Source organism: Jaculus jaculus, chromosome 3 (genome assembly GCF_020740685.1).
Source record: "Jaculus jaculus isolate mJacJac1 chromosome 3, mJacJac1.mat.Y.cur, whole genome shotgun sequence".
Lineage (NCBI taxonomy): Eukaryota > Metazoa > Chordata > Mammalia > Rodentia > Dipodidae > Jaculus > Jaculus jaculus.
In genome coordinates, this window is record NC_059104.1 from 104,095,478 (window position 1) to 104,115,117 (window position 19,640).

Sequence of the window (19,640 nt, forward strand, 5' to 3'; positions counted from 1 at the left end):
GAGGAAAAAAAAAAAAGCCAGGAGTGGTGGGTCATGCCTATTGGGCCCTGAAAGGCCCAGGCGTGAGGCCTAGTGGGACTTCCTGAGCCTAGCTAAAGTTTGGCGACCTGTCTCTGGCCAGCTATGACTCAGCAGGATGCCTAATGGCTTCTGGCCTGCTACTTCCGTGTGTTAATTGTAATTACCATTTCAATAGTTAAAGTTTACTATTGGCCCTTACCTCTTCCTCCACCCTAAAATCCCTGCCTTCGTCCCCAACATGATATAGGTAACTGCTCAGAGTAATAAAGCGAGTTGTTTCTGCATGGAAAAGACTCCCGACTCAGTGTGGTTTTTCTCCGGTGGCCAGGAGAGGGTTCTGAGTCGTCCGACGCTCATCATCCCCTCAACCCCTAGGGAGGAACCAGCAGGCCTGGTCCTTCCCTCGGCACTACCTGAGTGGGAAGGAGCCCTGCATTGCCTTTAATCCCTACCTTGAGAAACCAAAAATAAATAAATAAATAAATAAAAACATAAAATATAAAATTGAATGAATCAATGTTTCCATTAGACCATTTTACCAAGAAGGATGTGAAAGGCCCAAGAATTCAGAAGCCCAGAAATACTATCACGCTCCAAAGGGAGCTTAAGCGGGCCCCTGCATACCTCAAACTCCAGGCTTTACTCTCTGTTGGAAGCAAGTAAAGAATCCCTCTTCTCATTATATCAGAGCCCGCTCCTAATATAAAACTAGGTAAAAAGGGCATGAGATAGCCCTCAAGGATGGGAAATGAGTAATGAAGTGAACCACTTATTTGGTTTCTGTAAATAGCCTGCACCATAAGCCTTAATAGCCCACACCGTAAGCCTTAGTAGCCCGCACCATAAGCCATAGCAGCCTGCCTCAGACCACCAAGATCATAGGAGATTGATACCACACTCTGCTACCTCCACCCAAGGACCTGCGCAAATGCTGACCACCAAGGTCATAGGAGACTGATTGGTCCACGAGGGGCTTGAACAAATTAAACTAATTGGCTTAGAAACTATGGAGTGGCACAAACTGACTGGCTCGCACTCCGCGGGCTCCTGATATTTACAAAATGATTGATCTAATGCTCAGGCTTTGTTAGAAACCCTATAAAAACTGTCCTGTTCCTGCATTCGGGGCTCTGCAGTCCTCTACCCCTGTGCGGTGTACGACTGTGGGCCCCAGCGCGCTTGGAATAAAATCCTCTTGCAGTTTGCATCAAGACCGCTTCTCGTGAGTGATTTGGGGTGTCGCCATATCTGGGCAGAGCGTGGGGTCCCCACATTGGGGTTCCTTCAGATGCTTCCTATTTGCTGTGATATTTATTTATTTATCTAGCTAGCTAGCTATCAGAACGGAAGCTCCAGGATCTCCTGCTGCTAGAAATGACCAAATCAAATCTGGGCTGGGAGGCTTAGCAAACAAGTGCCTTTAACCTCTGAGCCATTTCTCCAGTCCTGCTGTGACTTTTTAAAGAATCAATCTCTACATGAGATTAAAGAAAACTAGGTGAAAAGAATGTCCAAGGCATCCTATCTATACTTGACCCAGTAAAAAGCAAAACTGCACTGTCCCCCTTCATAAACACCTACAAGTATAAATATGGAGAGGTACAGAGGAACAAATCACAGATCCATTTATTCACCAAAGGTATAGCATTAACCTATACAAAGGTTTAATGGATTATATACGGCAGGCCAAGTAGAAAATAGTAGATAGATCATCATAAATTTCAGGTCTGGTCTCAGAGACATGGAAACTACACTAAACAAATAATTTAACCTCCTCAAAGTTTACTGGCATCTTCTAGAAAATGAAGACAACAACACCTTCATTAGAGAGTTGGTTTAAGAATTAAAGGAGAAGTCGGGCATGGTGGCTCATACCTTTAATCCCAGCACTTGGGAGGCAGAGATAGGAAGAGTACCATGAGTTCAAGGCCAGCCAGAGACTACATAGTGAATTCCAGGTAAGCCTGAGTTAGAGTGAAACCCTACCTTGAAAAACCAAAAAAAAAAAAAAAGAAAGAAGAGAGAGAGAGAGAATGCAGAGGGATATGCTTACTAACAGCCCCATATTAAATAAATGCTAACTATTTGTGGTGGTTTGATTCAGGTGTCCCCCATAAACTTAGGTGCTCTGAATGCTAGGTTCCCAGCTGATGAAGATTTGGGACTTAACACCTCCTGGAGGTGGTGTATTGTTGGGGGCAGGCTTATGGGTGTTATAGGCAGCTCCCCATTCCTAGTGTTTGGCACACTCTCCTGTTGCTATGGTCTAGCTTGTTGGCCAGGGGATGATGTCCACCCTTTGCTCATGTCATCGTTTTCCCTCTCATCGGGAGCTTCCGCCTCGAGCCTATAAGCCAAAATAAACCTCTTTTTCCCCATAGGCTGCTCTTGGTTGGGTGATTTCTACCAGCAATGCGAACCTGACTGCAACACTATTATTATTAGCTGTTAGGACTTGCTGAAGCAGTTTGGCTGTCATGAAAGCACATGGATGACCAGGAGAGAGGTATGGCAGAAGCAGCTGTGAATTCCACCAGACTATAACCTTAACTGACTTTGTAGTACATCCTTTGTAGCACTCCTTTGAAAATTAACTCTTTCCTATGTGTTAGATAAGGTACCTTCCCTACATCACTAATTTTTTTTATAATATTGTACTTCTTAAAAATTCAAAGCATAAGGATTTTGAACTTGGGTACTCATACCTGAGCCATCTCTCCAACCCCTCATATCTTACTTCTTTTATGACACAGAGAAAAATAGAGAGAGAAAAAAATAAACTGGGACACCAGGGCCTCTAGCCAGTGAAACTGAACTCCAGATACATGTGCCACCTTGTGTGTCTGGCTTACATGGATTCTACAGAGTTGAAGCTAGGTCCTTAGGTTTTTCAGACAAATGCCTTAATCACTAAGCCATCTCTCCAGTCCCATATCTTACTTTTTATTTATTTATTTATGAGAGAGAGAGAATGGGTACACCAGGGCCTCTAGCTACTGCAAATGAACTTCAAATGTATGCGCCACCTTGTGCATCTGTCTTATGTAGATCCTGGAGAATAGAACCTGAGTCCTTTGGCTTTGCAGGCAAGTGCCTTAACCACAAAGCTATCTCTCCAGCGCCCCTCCCATATCTTACTATTTTTTTTTTTCTTTTTGGTTTTTCAAGGTACAGTCTCTCTCTAGTCTAGGCTGATCTGGAATTACTATGTAGTCTCAGGGTGGCCTTGAACTCATGACGATCTTCCTACCTCTGCCTCCTGAGTGCTGGGATTAAAGGCATGTGCCACCATGCCCAGCCCCATATTTTACTTAACCTAGTTGATATGCCTCTACTATTTCTGCATGCAAAAGTCACAATGTAACATAGAGCTATGCTAAAAAGAACAAACAGAAAATCAATTGCTGAGCATAGGTACAAAGGATCACAGAACAGATATTTACTGAAAAAATCATTTATTTTAGCCTCAGTAATGCCACATTGGAAATTTAGTTTTGAACCTTTCAAATGAAAGTTCATTTTTATATTTTAACCATAATGGAACCCTATAGAGACAGCTGATTCACAATTATCTCTAAAAAGTCTTCCATTCCTGTATTATTTTACTCATTGCTATGACCAAATACCTGACAGAAAGCAATTTAACAACAACAAAAAAAAAAGAGCTCATTCTATCTTATAATTTTTTGTTTTTGTTTTTTAAGGTAGTGTCTTGCTCTAGCCCAAGGTAACCTGGAATTCACCATGTAGTCTCAGGCTGGCCTCAAACTTGCAGTGATCCTCCTACCTCTGCCTCGTGTGTACTGGGATTAAAGATATGTGCCACCATGCCCAACTCTGTCTTACAATTTTGAGGGAACACATTCCATCGTGGTGGGGGAAACATGGTAGCAGAAGATGGCTAGTTTGTCACATAGCACTCAGTCAAGAAGCAAGGAAGAACAAGACGTGGGGCCAGACTATAAAAACTGAAGCTATCAGGAGTGGTAGCACACACCTTTGGTCCCGGCACTTGGGAGACAGGAAAAACACCATGAGTTCAAGGCCACCCTGAGACTACATAGTGAATCCCTGGGTCATCCTGGGCTACAGCGAGACCCTAACTAAAAAAAAAAAAAAACCTGAATCCCCTCCTAATAACCCATTTATTCAAGAAAGGCTCTGCCTCCTAAGGAGTCTATAACCTTCCTAAAGAACACCAGCGGGCTGGGGAGATGGCTTAGCAGTTAAGCGCTTGCCTGTGAAGCCTGAGGACCCTGGTTCGAGGCTCGATTCTCCAGGACCCATGTTAGTCAGATGCACAAGGGGGTGCATGCATCTGGAGTTCAGTTTGCAGTGGCTGGAGGCCCTGGCGTGCCCATTTTCTCTATCTGCCTCTTTCTCTCTCTCTCTGTCACTCTCAAATAAGTAAAAATAAACAAAAAAAAAATTAAAAAAAAGAAGAGCACCAGCAACTGCGGAGCAAGTGTTAAAACATATGAGCCTGTAGAAAACAGATAGGAAGGGAAGAGAAAGGAAGGAAGGGGGGTACCTAATAGGATGGCATTGTATAAATGTAAGTAGAAAAATAGATTAATGGGGGTGAAATGGCCCAAGAGAGGTCAGGGGAAGAGATTGAGTAAAGGAAAGGTGGAGGGAAGGCTAATAAAGATCTAAGAGGATATAAATAAATCATATGGAAACCTTAAAAAAAAAAAACCACATATGAGCCTGTGGAGGACATTTCACATTCAAATCCCAACTTCACCTCTTGGTCCATAGGTGTTACCCATATTGTAAGCTGCTCCATCTGGATCATAATGGGGATGTGCAGTTGCTCCATTCACAGCAATGAATTTGCTCCAGTCTACCTAAAAGTTTAAGACCATTAGAGTCATAAATGTTATATATACAGATTTTATTGACATGGGTAAATAGTGTATAACTATGTTAAAAGTAATATGTGAGTAGAACTGCAGAGATGGCTTAGCAGTTAAGGCACTTGCCTGCAAAACTTAATGACCCAGGTTCAATTCCCCAATACCTGGTGTACAAAGTGGCACATGCATCTGGAGTTCATTTGCAGTGGCTGAAGGACCTGGTGTATGCGTTCTCATTCATCCTCTCTCCCCCACCCTTTGTCTCTCTATGTATACATAAATAAATAAAATATTTTTAAAGTAAGATATTAGACAGGCGTAGTGGTGCATACCTTTAATCCCACCACTCGGGAGGCAGAGGTAGGATTGCTGTGAGCTCAAGGCCAGCCTGAGGGTACATAGTGAATTCCAGGACAGCCTGAGCTAGTGTGAGACCCTACCTCAAAAAATATATAAGTAGCCAGGCGTGGTGGTACACGCCTTTAATCCAGCACTTGGGAGGCAGAGGTAGGACAATTGCCATGAGTTCAAGACCACCCTGAGACTCCCTAGTGAATTCCAGGTCAGTCTGGGCTAGAGTGAGACCCTACCTCAAAAACAATATGTGTGTGTGTGTGTGTGTGTGTGTGTGTGTGTGTGTGTGTGTATCCAGGCATGGTGGCACATGCCTTTAATCCCAGTACTCAGGAAGCAGAGGTGGGAGGATCACCATGAGTTTGAGGCCACCCTGAAACTACACATTGAATTCCAGGTCAGCCTAAGCTACAGTGAGACCCTGCCTTGAGAAATCAATATATATATATATATATATGTAGTATGTAGCTGGGCATGATAGCACACGTCACGTTTTTTTTTTTTTTTTAATTTTTATTAACATTTTCCATGATTATAAAATATATCCCATGGTAATTCCCTCCCTCCCCACCCCCACACTTTCCCGTTTGAAATTCCATTCTCAATCATATTACCTCCCCATTATAATCATTGTAATTACATATATACAATATCAACCTATTAAGTATCCTCCTCCCTTCCTTTCTCCACCCTTTATGTCTCCTTTTCAACTTACTGGCCTCTGCTACTAAGTATTTTCATTCTCACACAGAAGCCCAGTCATCTGTAGCTAGGATCCCCATATGAGGGAGAACATGTGGCGCTTGGCTTTCTGGGCCTGGGTTACCTGACTTAGTATAATATTTTCCAGGTCCATCCATTTTTCTGCAAATTTCATAACTTCATTTTTCTTTACCGCTGAGTAGAACTCCATTGTATAAATGTACCACATCTTCATTATCCACTCATCTGTTGAGGGACATCTAGGCTGGTTCCATTTCCCAGCTATTATAAATTGAGCAGCAATAAACATGGTTGAGCATGTACTTCTAAGGAAATGAGATGAGTCCTTTGGATATATGCCTAGGAGTGCTATAGCTGGGTCATATGGTAGATCAATCTCTAGCTGCTTTAGGAACCTCCACACTGTTTTCCACAATGGCTGGACCAGATTGCATTCCCACCAGCAGTGCAGAAGGGTTCCTTTTTTTCCACATCCCCGCCAACATTTATGATCATTTGTTTTCATGATGGTGGCCAATCTGACAGGAGTGAGATGGAATCTCAATGTAGTTTTAATCTGCATTTCCCTGATGACTAGTGACGTAGAACATTTTTTTAGGTGCTTATATGCCATTCGTATTTCTTCCTTTGAGAACTCTCTATTTAGCTCCTTAGCCCATTTTTTGATTGGCCTGTTTGATTCCTTATTAGTTAACTTTTTGAGTTCTTTGTATATCCTAGATATTAATCCTCTATCAGATATATAGCTGGCGAAGATTTTTTCCCATTCTGTAGGTTGCCTCTTTGCTTTTTTCACTGTGTCCTTTGCGGTGCAAAATCTTTGTAATTTCATTAGGTCCCAGTGGTTAATCTGTGGTTTTATTGCCTGAGCAATTGGGGTTGTATTCAGAAAGTCTTTGCCAAGACCAATATGTTGAAGGGTTTCCCCTACTTTTTCCTCTAGCAGTTTCAAAGTTTCCGGTCTGATGTTAAGGTCTTTAATCCATTTGGACTTAATTCTTGTGCATGGCGAGAGAGAAGAATCTATTTTCATCCTTCTGCAGATATTTATCCAGTTTTCAAAACACCATTTGCTGAAGAGGCTGTCTCTTCTCCAATGAGTATTTTTGGCATTTTTATCGAATATCAGGTGGCTATAGCTACTTGGGCTTACATCTGGGTCCTCTATTCTGTTCCACTGATCTACATGTCTGTTTTTGTGCCAGTACCATGCTGTTTTTGTTACTATGGCTCTGTAGTATAGGGTAAAATCAGGTATGGTGATACCACCAGCCTCTTTTTTGTTGCTCAGTATTATTTTAGATATTCGAGGTTTTTTATGATTCCAAATGAATTTTTGGATTGTTTTTTCTATTTCCATGAAGAAAGCCTTTGGAATTTTGATAGGGATTGCATTAAATGTGTAGATTGCTTTAGGTAAGATTGCCATTTTCACGATATTGATTCTTCCAAGCCAGGAACAAGGGATGTTTCTCCACTTTCTAGTGTCTTCTGCAATTTCTCGCTTGAGTGTCTTAAAGTTCTCATTGTATAGATTCTTTACTTCCTTAGTTAGGTTTATTCCAAGGTATTTTATTTTTTTTGATGCAATTGTGAATGGGAGTGATTCTCTGATTTCATCCTCTGTGTGTTTGTTGTTAGCATATACGAAGGCTACTGATTTCTGTGTGTTTATTTTGTATCCTGCTACATTGCTGTAGGTTTTGATCAGCTCTAACAGCTTGCTAGTAGAGTCTTTAGGGTCCTTTATGTATAGAATCATGTCATCTGCAAATAATGATAACTTGATTTCTTCCTTTCCAATTTGTATCCCTTTTATGTGTGTCTCTTGCCTTATTGCTATGGCTAAGACTTCCAAAACTATATTAAATAGTAGTGGAGACAGTGGACACCCTTGTCTTGTTCCTGATTTTAGTGGAAAAGCTTCCAGTTTTTCCCCATTTAGTAATATGTTGGCTGTAGGCTTGTCATAAATAGCCTTTATTATATTGAGATATGTTCCTTCTATTCCCAGTCTCTGTAGGACTTTTATCATGAAGGGATGTTGGATTTTGTCAAATGCTTTCTCTGCATCTAATGAGATGATCATGTGATTTTTGTCCTTCAACCCATTTATGTAATGTATTACATTTATAGATTTGCGTATGTTGAACCATCCCTGCATCTCTGGGATAAAGCCTACTTGGTCAGGGTGAATGATCTTTTTGATATACTCTTGTATTCTGTTTGCCAATATTTTGTTGAGGATTTTTGCATCTATGTTCATGAGGGAGATTGGTCTGTAATTTTCTTTTTTTGTTCTATCTTTGCCTGGTTTTGGTATCAGGGTGATGCTGGCCTCATAGAAGGAGTTTGGTAGGATTCCTTCTTTTTCTATTTCCTGGAAAAGCTTAAGAAGCAATGGTGTTAGCTCTTCCTTAAAAGTCTGGTAAAATTCAGCAGTGAATCCATCCGAGCCTGGGCTTTTTTTAGTTGGGAGATTATTGATAACTGCTCGGATCTCCATGTTTGTTATAGGTCTATTTAAGTGATTAATCTCATTTTGATTTAATTTAGGTAGGTCATATAGATCAAGGAAATCATCCATTTCTTTCAGATTTTCATACTTTGTGGAGTATATGCTTTTATAGTATGTCCCTATAATTTTTTGAATTTCTCTGGAATCTGTTGTGATGTTACCTTGTTCATCTCTGATTTTATTAATTTGTGTCTCTTCTCTCTTTCTTTTGGTCAGATTTGCTAAGGGTTTATCAATCTTGTTTATCCTTTCAAAGAACCAACTCTTTGTTTCATTAATTCTTTGGATTGTTCTTTTTGTTTCTATTTCATTAATTTCTGCCCTAATCTTTATTATTTCTTCCCGTCTACTACTTTTTGGTTTGCCTTGTTCTTCTTTTTCCAAGGCTTTAAGGCGGAGCATTAGGTCGTTTACTTGCGACCTTTCTAATTTCTTAATATAGGCACTTAAGGCTATAAATTTACCTCTTAGAACTGCCTTCATTGTGTCCCAGAGATTTTGGTATGTTGTGTTCTCATTATCATTTGACTCTCTAAATTTTTTGATTTCCCTTTTGATTTCTTCATTGACCCACTCATCATTTAGTAGTGTATTGTTTAGTTTCCATGATTTTGTGTATGCTCTATAGCCTTTCTTGCTACTGATTTGTAGTTTAATTCCATTGTGGTCAGATAGAATGCAAGGAATTATTTCAATTTTCCTGAATTTGTTAAGATTTGCTTTGTGTCCTAATATATGGTCTATTTTAGAGAATGTTCCATGTGCTGCTGAAAAGAATGTATATTCTGCAGCCTTTGGATGAAATGTCCTGTATATATCTGTTAGGTCCATTCCTTCTATGACCTCATTTAGTCCAGATGCCTCTCTGTTTATTCTTTCCCTGGATGACCTGTCAATTGATGAGAGTGGGGTGTTAAAGTCACCCACCACCACCGTGTTTGGTGTTATCTGTGACCTTAGTTCTAATAGTGTTTGTTTGACGAATTTGGGAGCCCCCATGTTAGGTGCATATATGTTTAGGATTGTAATGTCCTCCTGTTGTAGTGTGCCCTTAATCAATATAAAGTGACCTTCCTTATCTTTTTTGACTAACTTCGGACTAAAGTCCACCCTGTCTGATATTAGGATAGCAACCCCTGCTTGTTTTCTAGGCCCATTTGCTTGAAACACCGTCTTCCAACCTTTCACCCTAAGATAATGTCTATCCTTTGTAGAAAGGTGAGTTTCTTGAAGACAACAAATTGTAGGATCCTGCTTTTTAACCCAGTCTGCAAATCTATGTCTTTTCGTTGGGGCATTGAGACCGTTGATATTAAGAGATATTATTGAAAGGTGTGTATTTATGTTTGCCATTTGTGTGTGTGTGTGTGTGTTACTTGTTCTACCTGTGCTCTCTTCTGTTAACTGGTATTTGAGTATGTCTGGTTTTTTCTAGGTTCCTTATATGTGTGCTTTTCCTTTTGTTCAGCATGGAGGATTCTATCAAGTATTTTCTGTAGAGCTGGTTTTGTCTTCAGATATTCCTTTAACCTGCTTTTGTCATGGAATGTCTTTATTTCTCCATCTATTTGGATGTATAACTTTGCAGGATAAAGTAACCTTGGTTGACAGTTGTTATCTTTCAGAACTTGGAATATATCACTCCAGGCCCTTCTGGCTTTAAAAGTTTGTGTTGAATAATCTGCTGTAATCCTGATGGGCTTGCTTTTGTAGGTAACTTGATTTTTCTCTCTAACTGCTTTCAATATTTTTTCTTTGGTTTGTGTGTTTGGAAGTTTGAGTATAATGTGGCGAGGAGAGTTTCTTTCTGGGTTTTGTCTGGCTGGGGTTCTAAAGGCTTCCTGTATCTGTATTGGCACCTCTTTCCCAATTTGGGGAAAATTTTCCTCTATGATTTTGTTGAAGATGCCTACTATGCCTCTGGAGTGGAATTCTTCTCCTTCTACTATGCCCTGAATTCTTATATTGGATCTTTTCATAGTGTCCCAAATATCTTGAAATTCCCACTCATACTTTTCTATAAGTTTGTCTTTCTCTTTGTTGGACTGCATTAGGTCTGCCACCTGATCTTCTAGCTTAGATATTCTGTCCTCTCCCTCATCCATCCTACTGGTGAGATTTTCTACAGAGTTTTTTATTTCATTAACTGTGTTCTTCATTGCTAGTAATTCTGACTGGTTTTTCTTTATTATTTCTATTTCTCTATTTATGTCTTGTATTGCCTTCTTTATTTCATTAAATTGGTGTCCTGCCTCTTCTTTGATTCCTTTGATTTCCTCTTTGATTTCCTCTTTGATTTCTTCTTTGATTGTTTTCATGTGTTCTTTGACCTCTTTGAACATATTTATAATTATTCTTTTGAACTCTTTCTCAGGCATTTCCTCTAACTCTTTCTCACTGGAGGACATTTCTGATGCATTAATACTTTTAGGTGGATTTATATCGTCTTGCTTTTTAGTGTTTCTTGTGTTATAATGTATATATTTTTGCATCTTGGATTAAGTTAATGCTTGGATTTTCTAGCTAGCTGTGTATTCTTAGCTGTATCAATTGATTTGATGTAATATATTTTCAGGGTAGGACCTTAAGGTATTAGGTGTGGCTCTTAAGACTCTCAGAGTATCTACAAAGATGTTCTTAGGAGTTGAGTTTCCCTGCTATAGGAGTATTCAAGCAGGCTGAGTGGAATAATATACTGGTAGATTCTAAAATTTAGCTAAACACTGTACCCATTCCATCAAAAACAGCCCCGAGTATGTATGCAAGAGTAGTTATTATAATGACCAGATCCTCTATCAACAAAGAGGTTTAGATTTCTGGTCTGTTGAGGTATCCAAGTCAGCTTGTGACCAAGTGAGACCCTTCCCTGGTGCAATCCCAGTTACCTTGGGTGATTGTGGTCTCAGTCAAGTTGCTGCCTGGGTCGTCGGGCTGCTGTTCTGATTTCTGGAGCTGGGCACTTGCTTTTCCTACGGGGCAAACTGAGCCGCTGCTGCCGCCTCTGCAGCTGTTGTAGGTGCCACCCCCGGAGCCCCCACCGCTGCTGAAGCTGCCGTTGCCGTGTCCACCGCTGCTGCTCACCCCGAAGCTGCTGCTGCGGGATCTGTCACCGCTGCCGCTCCTGGGTCCGCTGCTGCTGGGGCCACTGGTACCGGTGCTGGAGCCGCTGAAGTTGCTGCCGAATTCTGCTCCTGCTTGGGTCCCGCCATCAGCCCAAGTTGGCGTGGCCGGGTCCCGGGCCGCTGCTGTGTTCGCTGGAGCTGGGTTCAGGCGGCGGGGGAGGGGAGGGAGCCGCGGCTGCTCTGGTTGTCTCGCTTCTCCACGTGTGCTTTTACCTCGCGGTCTGCTCCTCCCTCCGTTGCTCACTGCCGTTCTCCCCTCACGTTTCCCGAGTTGCGGAGAGCGTGGTGTGAGGGGAAAATCCCGCACCTGGCTTGTCCTGCGGCTCGAGCCGAGAGTCCGGCGGTTTTCTGCCACTCCGCGGTTGCGGCGGGTAGCCGAGCCGCCCCGGAGCCACTGTTCCCGCCTGTCTGGATGCTCTATAACTCTTCCACTTCTCCGCTGCCGCCTCAACTTCCTATACACCTCACTTTTTAGTAAAAGTGTGTATTTTGCTGAGTTTTTTTTGGTCTTTCCCCCCCCCAGGCTGCTTTGGCGTGGTACCTACGCCGCCATCTTAACCGGAAGTCACACGTCACGTCTTTAATCCTAGCACTTGGGAGGCAAAGGTAGAAGGATCGCAGTGAGTTCAAGGCCACCCTGAGACTACAGAGTAAATTACAGGTCAGCCTGGGCTATAGCAAGACCCTACTTCAAAAAAAATGTACATATATATATATGTATGAAGTAAGATATGAGGAGCTAGGGAGATGCCTCAGAGGATAAAATACTTGCCAGTCAACAATAAGTACCCAAGTTCAAAACTTCAGCACCCATGTAAAAAGTCAGATACTGTGGCAAACTTTTGTAATCCCAACCATGACTATAGGCAAGAAGGGAAGAAGAGGGCTGGAAAGATGGCTCAGTGGTTAAAGGTGCCTAGGTGCAAAGCCTGAGGGCTCCAGGTTCGATTCCCTGGTGCCCATGTAAAACCAGATGTACAAAGTGGTCCATACATCCAGAGTTCATTTGCAATAGCAAGAGGCCCTGTCACACGCATACTCACTCTCTCTGCCTGTTTCTCTCTGTCACGCAAATAAATAAATAAAAATAAAGAATGGAAGAGGAGACAGAAGGGTCTACCAGAAGCTCAGGAACCAGTTATCCTGTTTAAAAAAAGAAAAAGAAAGCCGGGTGTGGTGGCTCACGCCTTTAATCCCAGCACTTGGGAGGCAGAGGTAGGAGGATCGCAGTGAGTTCAAGGCCACCCTGAGATTACAGAGTTAATTCCAGGTCAGCCTGGACCAGAGTGAGACCCTACCTTGAAAAACCAAAAAAAAAAAAAAAAAAAAAAAAAGAAAGAAAGAAAGAAAAAGAAAAGAAAGCCAGCAATGAACAACAAGAGACCTTGCCTCAAGGAGATAGGAGGCAAGGACCAAAACTTGGAAATTATTTTTTGATCACATGTACACTGTGATACCTATGCATCCACACTCACATATATGAACACACACAGAGATATACACATAGCACACCAAAAATGTAAGAAATAAAATTCAGGGGTTGGGGGGATGGCTTAGCAGTTGAGGCATTTGCCTGCAAAAGGACCCAGGTTCGATTCCCCAGGACCCATGTTAGCCAGATGTACAAGGGGGCATACACTACTGAAGTTTGTTTGCAGTGGCTGGAGGCCCTGGCATGCCCATTCTCTCTCTCTCTTTCTTTGTCAAATAAATAAATAAAATATTTTTTTAATTCAGATATACTCTATTTTCTTTAAAAAAAATTTTTTTTTTGAAAGCATGTCTCATTTTAGCCTGGTCTGACCTGGAACTGGCCTCAAATTCCTGGCAATCCTCCTACCTCAGCCACCCAACTGTTGGGATTAAAGGTGTATGTCATCACACCCAGCTTAAAATATATATATATATATATATATATATATATATATATATATATATATATGTATGTATGTATATATAATATATATATATACATATATATATGTATATATGTATGTATATATATGTATGTATGTATATATATGTATTATATATATATATGTATATATATATATTTTAATAGTAGCTGTGGCAAGGAACAACAGAAGCTCATCAAAATAATCTTTACTATTCTATTTCCCCTTTACCCTGGCCTTTTGATATTAAAACTAAGGTAGGAATTTAGTATTACCTTTAAGGAAAACCAGCTCTATGGCTAAATTTAATCATGATAGAGGGGAAAGGTAATAACTGTTCTACTAAGAGTAAGCCTCCAATTTCTTCAGATGTGTACTATTTTAAAAGGTATTTTGAGGGCTGCAGAGATGGCTTAGCAGTTAAGCACTTGCCTGTAAAGCCTAAGGACCCTGGTTCAAGGTTCAATTACCCAGGACCCACGTAAGCCACATGCACAAACTGGGGCATGTATCTGGAGTTCGTTTGCAGTGGCTGGAGGCCCTGGCACATCCATTCTCTCTCTGTCTCTTTCTCTCTCTCTCCCCCTTCCCTCTTTCTCTGTCACTCTCAAATAAATAAAAATATAAACAATTTAAAAAAAAAAAAGGGCATTTTGAGGGCTGGAAGGTCTGCAAGGCCCAAGGACCAGGTTCAATTCCCCAGGACCCATGTTAGCCAGATGCACAAGGAGGCACACACGTCTGGAATTCATCTGCAGTGGCTGGAGGCCCTGGCACACCCATTCTCTCCCTCTCCCTCTCTATCTTTCTCTCTCTCCCCCCTTTCTCTGTCAAATAAATAAATAAAAATAAATTAAAAGGTATTTTGAGGGCTAGAGAGATGGCTAAGAGGTTAAGACACTTGCCTGCAAAGCCAAAGACCCAGGTTCAATCCCCAGGACCCACATAAGCCAGATGCATAAGCTGGCATGTGTCTGGAGTTATCTGTAGTAGCTAGAGGCCCAGCCATGACCATATTCTTTCTCTCTCATACAAATAAGTAAATAAATATATAATCTTTTATATTTTTGTAATATTTACTTATTTGAAAGGGAGAGAAGCTGGGTGTGGTGGCGTATGCCTTTAATCCCAGCACTCAGGAGGCAGAGGTAGGAGGATTGCCATGAGTTTGAGGCCACCCTGAGACTACATAGTGAATTCCAGGTTAGCCTGAGCTGCAGTGAGACCTTACCTCAAAAAATTAAAAAAAAAAAATGAGAGAGAGAGAAAGAGGTAGTGAGAGTGGGTTCTCCAGGGCCTGCAGTCACTACAGACAAACTCCAGATGCATGGCTTATGTGGGTCCTGGGGAATTGAACCTAGGTCCTTTGGCTAGGTCCTTAAGCAATCTCTCCATCTCAACTAAATAAATAATTTCTAAGAAGCTATTTTTAGTGGAAAAAATTGGAGATCTATTTTATTCACCTTTTGGATTATGAATTACCTTTTCTGTTTTTTCCAGAGTTTCAACGTCCACTTTATTCATGAAATTGGTCTCAGTGCTAAGGTAGTAATCACCCTTGTATTGTACATAGTTGACATTGGTGTTGTCAGTCATAGCTGAAACCAAACAGTGGAATTACTTGATTGCCAGAGCATACTGTAACAAATGTTAAGCACATGTAGGGGGAGAAAATAGTTTCAATATCTTTCAACATGCACAATCAGTATATGTGTATATTTCTAAAATTGTATAGTTCAACATATATCACAATAACTTAAATAAAGGTCACTAGCATCTGTAACTGTAGGCATTGTAAAGTCTGCTTACCAGGCATCTCAAATTTTGACATGAAACGTTCAAAAATGTTCTTGCATGGATCAGGAAGGGCCAGTGTACCAAATTCTGAAATCACAATTCGATTCCCAACACTGTTGGCCTTGTAGGTATCACTCTGTAGAAACTTGCTCATGTATGTCACCACGCCCTTCTCCACTCTGAACTGGTGAAGCAAAGCCATTCCATCAAACCAGTGGCTATATCTGCAAACATGAAGAGAGCATGGGGTCAGTGAGGGGAGGAGTGAGATATAAAGATCAGAAATTCATTACCACCTGTTTAGTCAGACAACTTGAAACTAAGGAAAGAGAGTTCTGAGCATTTTGTGATACAACAGCAACTAAATTCTCCTGACCTTTACCTATGACCCTTACACCTTGTCAAAAAGCTCACATTCCCATGGACTGAAGAAAAATGGTGGTGATTTGAAATGCTGAAAAGTGCTGATTCCTAAGATAATTCTGATCTCTACCCTATGACGAAGACAAAGCTTGGCACTTTCCAAAGTAGAACAAGTTCCTAAAAAGAAATTATTCTGATTGCGAGATCTTAGCCAGCCGGGTGGTGGTGGCGGCGCTGGCGCCTGCGGGGTCGAAGGAAGACTACGGAAAGACCTAAAGGCGACTTCCTCCTCGCCTGCTCCGTGTCACGGTGCCGAGAACGATGGAGTACATGACAGAATCCACCGTCCGCAGCCCCGGACACGTTTTGTGCTGTGAGTGTGGTGTCCCGATAAGTCCAAATCCTGCCAACATTTGTGTGGCCTGTTTGCGAAGTAAAGTAGACATCAGTCAAGGTATCCCGAAACAGGTCTCGATTTCTTTCTGCAAACAATGTCAAAGGTATTTTCAGCCACCAGGAACATGGGTACAGTGGGCTTTAGAATCCAGGGAACTTCTTGCTTTGTGTTTGAAAAAAATCAAAGCACCTCTCAGTAAGGTTCGGCTTGTAGATGCAGGCTTTGTTTGGACTGAGCCCCATTCCAAGAGACTTAAAGTTAAGTTGACTATTCAGAAAGAGGTGATGAATGGAGCTATCCTTCAGCAAGTGTTTGTGGTGGATTATGTTGTTCAGTCCCAAATGTGTGGCGATTGCCATAGGGTAGAAGCTAAAGACTTCTGGAAAGCTGTGATTCAAGTCAGGCAGAAGACTTTGCACAAAAAAACATTCTATTATCTGGAGCAATTGATTCTGAAGTATGGAATGCATCAGAATACACTTCGTATCAAAGAGATTCATGATGGTTTGGATTTCTATTATTCCTCAAAACAACATGCTCAGAAGATGGTAGACTTTCTTCAGTGTACAGTTCCCTGCAGATACAAAGCATCACAAAGACTGATCTCTCAAGATATTCATAAGTAACACATACAATTATAAGAGCACTTTTTCTGTGGAAATTGTTCCAATATACAAGGATAATGTTGTCTGCCTGTCTCCAAAACTGGCACAAAGCCTTTGGAATATGAGCCAGATATGTGTTTGCATTCGAGTAACTAGTGCCATCCATCTCATAGATCCTAACTCCCTACAAGTTGCAGATGTTGATGGGAGCACTTTCTGGAGTCATCCTTTCAATAGTTTATGCCACCCCAAACAGCTAGAAGAGTTTATTGTGATGGACTGCAGCATAGTCCGAGATCTAAAGCGCAGTGCAGGTGCTGGGATGATATCGAAAAAGCATAGCCTTGGGGAAGTCTGGGTACAGAAAACATCTGAAATGGATACAGATAAACAGTATTTTTGTCGCACTCACTTGGGACATCTTCTAAATCCTGGAGACCTGGTACTGGGGTTTGATTTGGCCAGCTGTAACTTAAATGATGAGCATGTCAACAAAATGAACCCAGAGAGAGTTCCAGATGTGGTATTAATCAAGAAGAGTTATGACCGCACTAAACGCCAACGCCGCAGAAACTGGAAACTGAGGGAGCTTGCAAGAGATAGAGAAAACATGGATACAGATGATGAAAGGCAATATCAAGATTTCCTTGAAGATCTTGAAGAAGATGAGGCAATTAGAAAAAATGTTAACATTTACCGAGATTCTACCATCCCTGTGGAAAGTGACACAGATGACGAAGGAGCACCTCGAGTTAGTCTGGCCGAGATGCTTGATGACCTTCATATTTCTCAAGATGCCACTGGTGAAGAAGGAGCATCGATGATGACATCATGAGATCATGTCTACTGTTTGCCTCTCTGTGACCTCAGGAAGTTGGATAGAATACCAGTTACCATTTATTCCATGTAGTCCTCTGTATTTGAGAGGAGAAACTTTGGTTTAAACCTCAGTGACTAAGACTTTTTCTTTCTTTTTTTTTTTTTGAAGCAAGACAGGATCTCACTGTGCAGCCCAGGCTAGCCTGAAACTCTATAGATCAGGCTGACCAGGAGCTTGCAACTATACTCTTGCCTCTGCCATAATAGGACTATTTTGACTGTTCATTTGAAGCATTGGAAAGGCTTCATAGCTCTGAAGATTTTAGGTAATACCAGATAAGAGAAAATGCAGTTTCTGATCTTTAGGCTATTTACTTTGTGTAATTTTTATTATATGAGGCCACGGTAATAACTTCACATACTATAGTGATACTGTAGTTCTGATATAAAGGGATATTTACTAATTATTCAACATAAACAAGTTTTTACATTGATTGCTCCATGAGCATGTGAAGTTTCATTTTTAATTAAAACTTGTTATGCACTTTGGTCCTCTTTAGGTCAGTTTTAGATCCTTAGGGAAATTGGGGTTTACTCTATGACTGGACACTTTGGAAGAAAGTTCATTTTTTTTCTTCCTATGATGAATGTCTTCAGCCCTCCCCCCACCCCAAATTCAGGGATCAAACCTAGGACTTAGTGTTTATTAAGTTGGTGCTCTACCACTGAACTGTATCTCCAGCCCTGCAAAAGCTTTTAAACATAGGATTATCTTTATTACAGTAGAAAGAAATACATTTAGAATATTTTGTGGATTTATGGAAAATATAGACTAGTTTCACAAAGGTTAATTTTGTTCTATTCTGCCTTGGCCAACAGTTCATTATATCAAGGATGTAGCTTTCAAAATTTTGGGTTACAACTTGAGAATAAAGAACTATTCTCTTAAAAAAAAAGAAATTATTCTTCCTCACTATGTAAATTAAATTAGCTTTTTTCAACCTTATCACCATTACAAATAAGATAGCTATCCTTGCACAGTCATTTTCATCCTTATGATTATACTAGAAATTATCTATTTAAATGATAGAACACTGAAGCTGGGAGTGGTGGCACATGCCTTTAATCCCAGTACTTGGGAGGCAGAAGTAGGAGGATCACCATGAGTTCGAGGTCAGCCTGAGACTACATAGTGAATTCCAGGTCAGCATGGGCTAGAGTGCACCCTGCCTTGAAAAAACTAAAATAAAACTAAAAATAAATAAATGACAGAACATTGTACAATTTATTTTAAAGGTTTATCACAGCCAGTGTGGTGATACATATCTGTAATTCCAGCACTAGGGAAGGTGAGGCAGGAGAACCATGAGTTCAAGGTCTCCTTTTAAAATAAGCCATTAAAAAAGTTTAGAACTGGGACTTCTGGGTAAGATGGTGGCATAGGAGCCATGCCAAGCCAGCCTAGGGAGGGATTTAAGCAAAACCAATAGCAAAATACAGTCTTCTGAAAAAATGAAGAACCATAGGTTATTCTTAGACACAGCAGAGAAGCAGGAGAGACCAAGATCCACCAAAAAGGAAGAAAATGGCTAGAATCCCACTGAGGCGCTTGTGGCCACCCATCTGTGCAATCCAGGCACACGTTGGCACTGCCTGCCAGGCACACCAAGCAGCAGCAGCACAGACCAAACAAGGGGTTTTTCAACCTCATCAGCCACCTTGCAAAGTCAAGAAATCTAAAGGAAAGCTGGGCGTGGTGACACACGCCTTTAATCCCAGCACTCGGGAGGCAGAGGTAGGAGGATTGCTGTGAGTTCGAGGCCACCCTGAGACTCCATAGTGAATTCCAGGTCAGCCTGGGCTAGAGTGAGACCCTACCTCAAAAAACCGAAAAAAAAAAAAAGAAAAAGAAATCTGAAGGAAAGACAGCTGAGATCAACAAAGGAGCTACTGAAAGGGACACAGGCAGGACTGCTTGAGCAACTCCAGGCTTCTGCATTCTCCCATCCCCCAACCATCAGAACCATGACCCTCTGGCATTCAGACCCTGGTGGCAGTGCACCCAGCACAACTGACCAGAACCCCAGCTCCACAGCACAACACGGAGGGATTGAGGTGGGCACTCAGCATTGGTGAGATTGAAAGCCACCACAAAAGGTAACGAGGG

At 41.3% G+C, this 19,640-nt stretch overlaps 2 protein-coding genes across 6 annotated transcripts in view; one reads left to right on the forward strand and one right to left on the reverse strand.

The window, feature by feature from the left end:
* Bco2 (beta-carotene oxygenase 2) overlaps nucleotides 1–19,640 on the reverse strand; it is a 71,830-nt gene that overhangs the window by 34,160 nt on the left and 18,030 nt on the right. For 2 of the 5 annotated variants that reach the window (XM_004666475.2, XM_004666474.2), the window contains exons 2-4: nucleotides 15,298–15,513; nucleotides 14,975–15,098; nucleotides 4,769–4,871 (exon numbers count right to left, since the gene is read on the reverse strand). In XM_004666475.2, the coding sequence (XP_004666532.2) occupies nucleotides 4,769–4,871; nucleotides 14,975–15,098; nucleotides 15,298–15,513 (443 nt within the window). Of the gene's footprint in view, nucleotides 1–404; nucleotides 413–4,768; nucleotides 4,872–14,974; nucleotides 15,099–15,297; nucleotides 15,514–19,640 lie in introns of those variants that run through there. The other 3 variants (XM_004666477.3, XM_045145443.1, XM_045145442.1) reach the window with 3 other exon arrangements.
* On the forward strand, nucleotides 15,881–17,555 carry LOC123459340 (60S ribosomal export protein NMD3-like). Its single transcript, XM_045145444.1, is given in 2 exon segments — nucleotides 15,881–16,669; nucleotides 16,671–17,555. Coding segments are annotated over 2 exon segments (1,515 nt in total). The 5' UTR covers nucleotides 15,881–15,973; the 3' UTR covers nucleotides 17,490–17,555.